This window comes from Neodiprion fabricii, chromosome 5 (assembly GCF_021155785.1).
Source record: "Neodiprion fabricii isolate iyNeoFabr1 chromosome 5, iyNeoFabr1.1, whole genome shotgun sequence".
Classification (NCBI taxonomy): Eukaryota; Metazoa; Arthropoda; class Insecta; order Hymenoptera; family Diprionidae; genus Neodiprion; species Neodiprion fabricii.
Genome location: NC_060243.1, coordinates 12,757,211 through 12,764,866, shown reverse-complemented (window position 1 = coordinate 12,764,866; position 7,656 = coordinate 12,757,211). Strand labels below are relative to the sequence as shown.

At 47.4% G+C, this 7,656-nt stretch overlaps 1 protein-coding gene across 1 annotated transcript; it reads left to right on the top strand.

Annotated features, from left to right (window-relative positions):
• The first annotated feature begins 3,846 nt into the window (after positions 1–3,846).
• LOC124183793 lies at positions 3,847–7,439 on the top strand. The gene is made up of 2 exons (XM_046572790.1): positions 3,847–6,349; positions 6,631–7,439. The coding sequence occupies exons 1-2, from the start codon at positions 3,847–3,849 to the stop codon at positions 7,437–7,439; spliced, it is 3,312 nt and encodes a 1,103-aa protein (XP_046428746.1).
• Positions 7,440–7,656: the final 217 nt, after the last annotated feature.

Genomic DNA, 7,656 nt, shown 5'->3' with positions numbered 1-7,656 from the left:
AAATTTAGAAGTGGTACCTTGGTTACGTTAGTACGGAAATAGGTATAATGCGATTGTTACGTAAGAACACACGAGTATCAGTTGAAATTACGACATGTACGGTGGCATATCACATTTTGCTTAGTAAATGAACAGCATATAGGTGAAATTTAGTTGAGTTTATCTTACATCACGTGAAAAAAAAACCTTTTACTTATTGTTAAAACTCACGACTAGTTTGAAGATGTATCGGTATCCAGTACCGATTGATTGATCAATCATGAAACAATATAATAAGTGAAATAGTTCACTATTATAAGAGAAATACGAGTGAGATGAAGGTCAGTGCCAGAGCAGCCTAATTTACATTGTCAATAAGGTTTTTTCTAAATCTCTTAGGATAATCAAAGCGAGTCTTATCGACAACGTGAGTTAGGCTACTCTGGCGTTGAACCCTTCATATAGTGGTTTTTAGGACTACATATAACTTTTTCATATCATGAAGAACCTCAGATTAGATCTATACAATGGAATAAAACCTGAGAAAAGACTCAGCTTCACAGCTCAAATAGAAAAAATAATAAGGTAAGTAAGAAAAGTAGATCAGTGTGGACTATTTAAAATTTAAAAATGATAGAAGCTTTACAGCGAATACGGAACCCCCAAAAAAAATACACAGGAGAGCGCATAAGCGCTGACAACCGACAAACCTAAGATTTTCTTTTACTACAAGCCATACGTCGGCTCTCAGCCTTACGCTGATTCTCGATCCATGTTTTTAATTGCTGTGGACCCCGTCTTTGGAGCACTTTGTATTTTTCAATCGCATCTTTACATTGTTGTTGTGTTGGCAAACGCTTCAGGTTTTTTAATTTTGCAAAGTGTTTCGTAACTACTTGTTTTTCTTCGTCAGTCCACCTGGCGCGTTTCGTCTTTCCAAAAGGTGAAGCTGTAATTGAATAATTTTCGTTGTAAAGCAATTTTTTTATAACTTCCCTACTACCACGAGAGTATCGGCATTCTTGATCATGTATATGGGACTGTTTCAGCTGATTTTTCACTCTAAGCTCAAAGTCCGAGGTTGATCGGACTTCCAGTCTCAATCCGAAAAATCACCTGGAATACTCCTCTTCAAGTCTGTGACCCAGAAGCCTGATGCTTTCCTTTTGCGGAATAACGTGTGTTCAGTCAACACCCAAACTGCCCGGGCGAAGCGAAGTTCGGCTTACCCGCAGCAAGAAGGCAGCACTAAGCAGAGCACAGATCACCCGACAATCGATAGCCAATCAATGAATTTCTAGTTCAAATTCACTGACACTTGCGCATTTCGCTATTCTCTGACGTCACTCGCTATGAATTTTCTGATTGGCTCTTAGCTATGGGACATGCTTAGTCTTCCTCACGGGGAAGAAGACGCGTTTTCTAACGGTTTTCCGCCATTATTCTACTTTCGGCTACCTCAAGATCACCTCGTGTTCTTCTCGCCGCTAATTTTTCTAATTGCTTGGCTTCTGATAACCATAAATACTGTGTGTGAATTCGCTTTAAAACAATTATTTAACTAATTGTGATTTTGGGTGCATTCGCTGCCACGTGTTACTCTTGGCATTGTATATATACGGGTAATTCGCTAACTGTATATAGTGTGTACAATAAATCTCGTTATAATTTTTTTGTTTTTTTGCCAAATTCAGTGCGCGCAGTTTTTTTTATTTTTTTTTTATTGTGACGAACTGTATCAGACCAGATCCCGAATCCCTCTACTGTTACTCGCTAAAACATTTGGTCCTTCGAGCCGGATCGGTGCTGGTTTGGTCACAATAGAATTGTGCTTGGCTTATTCTCTGGGTTATTTCTCACGTTAACAATTCGTGTTCAGCATTTGGTGTATTCGCTGCGCCGTGCCAATCTGGTGAAAAGCTAAGTGTCAAAGGCATCGCTGGACACATCGGGTGTCGCCTTTGGCGGTCAGTGTACACCGGTACACAGAGCTTTTCCGTATCATTTGACCGAAAACTTAGTTCCGGGTCACCAGCACTGTTATTCGCATCATGTCTCTCAACAACAAGGCTGCGCTGCAGCAGGACCGGGTTGATTCTCTGGCCAACATTGATCAGAGACTCACGCCTCAGGCACTTCAGGTGATGTCTCTCGAGCAAGCCATGGCCCAGTTGGCTTTAGTCAATAGAACCGTCGACCGTATTGAGGCCTTGCACGAACGCATTTACGAGGAGCACGAAGAAGTGCTCGAACATGAGTACCACACCGCTCAGGTCTATCAACGTGGTGCAACGCTGTACGGGAGCCTGCAGACCCGCTTGGAGGCCAAGGTGAACTCCCTGAAGGCAGAGGCGACACCTAGGCATGCAGATGGTACACAATTTTTCGCAACTGGGCCATCCTCTACTAAATTGCCACACATAAAACTATCGACATTCGACGGGGATTATACAAAATGGCGTGGGTTTAGGGACTTATTCACCACCCTCATAATTGATACCGAACAACTCACTGGGGCACAGCGCATGTCCTACCTCAAGACACAACTCAAGGACGATGCACTGGCACTCATCGCAAACGTGCCGCTCACAGACGAGGCATTCCCTGCTGCTTGGGATCTCCTCGTCGCGCGCTATGATAACCCTCGTCGGCTTTTAAACACCTACTTGGAGGAACTCCTTACCACAGAGCCAGTGCCTAATCACTCGGCACCTCAGCTAAACGCACTTGTATTACAGATACAGAAAATTATCGATGCGATGGGAACCTTGCGAGTCTCCATTGCGGACTGGGACCCTATCCTGGTTTTCGTTACCCTCAGACGTCTGGTACCAGAACTTAGGGAGGAGTGGGAGAGTACCCTGGGCATCTCGAATGAGCTGCCGGCGTACCAGAAATTACAAGACTTCCTCATCGGAAAGGTACGCGCTTGGAAGATCAGCGCCATCGGAGTCACCTCAAGACCAACCTCACCCAAGGAGGACAAGGCTTCAACCTCCAAGCTGCTAAAAACCTCTGGCAAGCCCCCTACCACACGGTCACCCTCACATTCCAGCAAGACTGCAAGTACCCCCTCTGGTTCCACCGCTCAAGTATACTATACACCTAAAGAGGCTACAGATGAACCTGGCATCTGCCAACTGTGTAGGCAAAAGCACTTTATTTTGTACTGCCAGCAATTTAAGGTTGCCTCTGTCGCACAGCGCCGTACTATGGTTCAAGATCACCGATTGTGCTGGAATTGTTTGGGACGCCACCGCTCACAGGACTGCCGCACCACTACAAGATGTCGCCACTGTGGCAACAAGCACCACACGGCCATCCACGAAGAATCTCGGGCTAATCCTCAACCGACTGCTGCTTCGAGCAGCTCAGGTACAGAATAGTCCTATTAGGTCATTCGCTATGGACAGAATTCGCTAACTGCAATTGTTTTTAGGGCTCAATTCTCTGGAAACAATAGCCTTACTTGCTACAGCAACTTGCAGGGTATATTCGACAACGGGAGCTCCTCTGACAGCCAGACTTCTGATAGATCAAAGTTCTGAGCTGTCATTCATGACGAATTCGCTACACAAGAAACTGGGACTTCCTCTGAAATGCGCAAACGTGGGCCTACGGGCCATCGGCAACACATCTGCTGGCCGCACATTGGGCTCATGCACTGTTGAGCTGCATTCGCTATATGGGAAGAATTCGCTAAAGATACAGGCCCACATTCTCTCTGTGTTGGCGGTAGACTTGCCGTCATACACCTTTATCGACAAGAAATGGTCGCATCTACTGGGACTGCAATTGGCTGACCCGCAATTTCTGCAGTCCAGACCAATTGACATCATTTTGGGAGCAGCACCTGCAGCTTTCATCATGAATGAGAAGATTCGCAAAGGGCCTGTTGATTCGCCAATTGCTCAGTCAACTCTCTTGGGCTGGATTGTCTACGGCTCAGTCAATCCAACTGCTACGAAATATTCTGCCAATTCTCTGCACGTGTCAGCCGACGAACAACTAACGGATCTGATCTCCAGATTCTGGGACCAGGAAGAACCGCATGATGAGCACATTCACTATAGTGAGCAGGAGGACGAATGTGAAGCTCACTTTAGATCCACACATTATCGTCACCCAAATGGGCGTTACGTGGTGCACTTGCCACTCAAGGACAAAGTAGAAGCACTTGGGAATTCACTGAGATCCGCACAATTTTCACTGCGTCGGGTTTTGAAACGGATGAGCACGGACACTACTTACAGTGACCTCTACCACAACTTCATGTCTGAGTACGAGAACATGGGTCACATGAAACACATTTCTATGGCAGATCTACCGGAACAACATTGCTTCCTACGTCATCACGGTGTCCTCAAGGAACAGAGCACTACTACAAAGCTCAGAGTAGTGTTCAATGGATCATGCAACACCTCATCAGGAGTTTCGCTGAATGGGATCTTACACGTTGGGCCAAAATTACAAGTAGACATCTGCGATGTACTACTCCGCATTCGTCGGTTTCCAATACTTTTTGGATCCGACATCACAAAGATGTTTCGGCAAATTGACATAGATCCGAAGGACTGGCCGTTACAGTCCATCCCCTGGAAGACCAAGGACAATTCTCAGCAAGCGTACACCCTCACTACAGTCACATACAGCACAACTTGTGCTCCTTATCTTGCTGTAAGGACTCTACTGCAACTAGTAGAGGACGAAGGATCCAAATACCCGCTGGCAGTAGCTCCAATGACTGAAACCCGTTACGTAGATGACATATACGGGGGAGCTGACACAGAGACGGAAGCGATTGCAATCGCTAAGCAAACCAGGGAACTCTGTGCAGCTGGATGCTTTCCATTAACAAAATGGTCAAGCAACAGCGCTCGGTTACTCGCTACAATGTCACCAAAAGAGCAACCAGTGAACTCGCTACGGGAAATCGGAGATACTACGGTAAAGGTCCTCGGAGTTGGCTGGAATCCTCACCACGATGTATTCCAGTTCAACTATCACTTGCCTGAAGATCCTCCAGCAACAAAACGGGCACTCTTGTCTGAAATTGCTCGTCTGTATGATCCTCTGGGATTCCTCGCTCCGATCATCATCAAAGCCAAGGTGATCATGCAAGAACTCTGGCTTGAAAAACTGGGCTGGGATGATCAATTGGCTCCGACACAACTCCACAAGTGGACGTTATTTCGAGCGGACCTCACCAACCTTGCTAACCTCCGGGTGAACAGATGGATTAATCTCAAGGAGAATGTGTCTGCAGAGCTCCACGGGTTCTCAGACGCATCCCAACTCGCTATGGCTGCGGTGGTCTACCAGAAGGTGACGGATCTTCAGGGGAATTCGTCAGTTGCACTTTTATGCTCCAAAACTCAAGTAGCCCCTCTGAAACCACTCACAATTCCACGGTTGGAGTTGAACGCTGCCGTACTTCTCACCAGACTTACTCTCTACGTGCGAAAAACACTTAACTTGGAGCAAATACCAATCTATTTGTGGACTGACTCTGCGGTAACCCTCGCTTGGATACAAAGTCAACCCTCTCGCTGGAAAACTTACGTACGCAACAGGGTTGCAAAAATACAGGACACTCTTCCTGGAAGCCGCTGGACCTTTATCGCTGGGAAAAGTAATCCAGCTGACTGTGCTTCGCGAGGACTGTCAGTTGGCAAACTGCTGAAACACCCGCTTTGGTGGTCGGGTCCAAAATGGCTCAGCTTGTCCCAAAAAAACTGGCCAACTATTGAACCGCCTGCTACGACCGCAACTCATCAGGAAGAGAGACCAGGTCTTACCTTCATGACATACGCTAAAACAGATTCACATCCTCTGCAAATTCTCTTAGAACGCTTTTCTCGCTGGGTTTCGCTGGTTCGAACGCTTGGAATCTGTCTACGTGCCATCAGCCGAATGAAAAAGGTGCCACAGTCCTCACTAGCCACCCCGCTATCCGCTGGAGACCTGGAACCCGCAAAATGGCTACTAGTCAAATATACACAAGGCCAGTACTTCTCATCGGAACTCAAGCTGCTTTCTGACGGGGGATTCCTACCAAAAAATCACCCACTCGCCAAGCTGACCCCCTTTGTTGACTATCACGGAATTTTGAGAGTCGGTGGCCGCTTGAAAAATTCGCTATTGGACAATCAGCAGAAAAATCCAGCGATTTTGCCTAGATACTCACTGCTGACGTCACTCCTCATCGATCACGCGCACAAACGGAACTTTCACGGGGGAACGCAATTGACTCTGGCTGCGCTACGCCAATCCTACTGGATTATTGGTGGCCGCGTACCAGTCAGATCTCACATCTTACGCTGCGTAGTCTGTGCTAGACACCGAGGTGTTCGAGCACAGCAATTGATGGGTAACTGCCCCCCTCTAGAGTGACTCCCGCCCGAGCGTTTCTACATACAGGATTAGACTACGCTGGGCCAGTCACTCTGAAAACCTTCCAGGGTCGTGGAGCGAAAACTTACAAGGGGTGGATTGCAGTTTTCGTGTGCTTCACGACTTCCGCTATACATCTGGAACGCGTCACGGACTACTCTACAGGCGCATTCATCGCAGCGTATCGGAGGTTCGCAAGTCGCCGGGGCGTCTGCCACACCATATATTCGGACTGTGGTACAAACTTTGTGGGTGCAGATGCAACTCTAAGGGCTGAATTCGCATCAGGATCAAGATCACTGGGAGAACTTTCACATTTACTGGCTACAGATGGCACAACCTGGAAGTTCAATCCGCCTGGAGCTCCGCACTTTGGAGGTAAATGGGAAGCTGCCGTCAAGTCTATCAAATTCCATCTCACAAGAACTATCGGAGAGCATCTAATGACTTACGAGCAGCTCACTACGGTTTTGACACAGATCGAAGCCGTGGTAAATTCTCGGCCTCTCGCCCCACTCTCGGAAGATCCTGCCGACCTGGAACCACTAACTCCAGGTCACTTCCTCATTGGAGAACCACTCACCGCTGTACCGGAACCCTCGCTACCTTCAACAACGGAATCGACGCTAACTGGGTACAAGTTGCTACAGCAACTGTTGCAACAGTTTTGGAGACGTTGGAGCAACGAGGTGCTTCAACGTCATCAGGGCATCTCCAAATGGCATCGGGCGTCCAACGACATCAAAGTTGGCTCTCTGGTGCTCCTCACAGACGAGCGGTTCCCACCTACCAAATGGCCACTCGCTAGGGTAATCGCTATCCACCCAGGGAAGGATGGACATACCCGCGTAGTAACACTGAAGACAGCTACCACGGAACTGATCCGACCAATTGCAAAACTGTGTGTTCTGCCCATTGAAGATCTTGACGTCTCAGCCGTCAACCCGGGGGAGAATGTTCAGTCAACACCCAAACTGCCCGGGCGAAGCGAAGTTCGGCTTACCCGCAGCAAGAAGGCAGCACTAAGCAGAGCACAGATCACCCGACAATCGATAGCCAATCAATGAATTTCTAGTTCAAATTCACTGACACTTGCGCATTTCGCTATTCTCTGACGTCACTCGCTATGAATTTTCTGATTGGCTCTTAGCTATGGGACATGCTTAGTCTTCCTCACGGGGAAGAAGACGCGTTTTCTAACGGTTTTCCGCCATTATTCTACTTTCGGCTACCTCAAGATCACCTCGTGTTCTTCTCGCCGCTAATTTTTCTAATTGCTTGGCT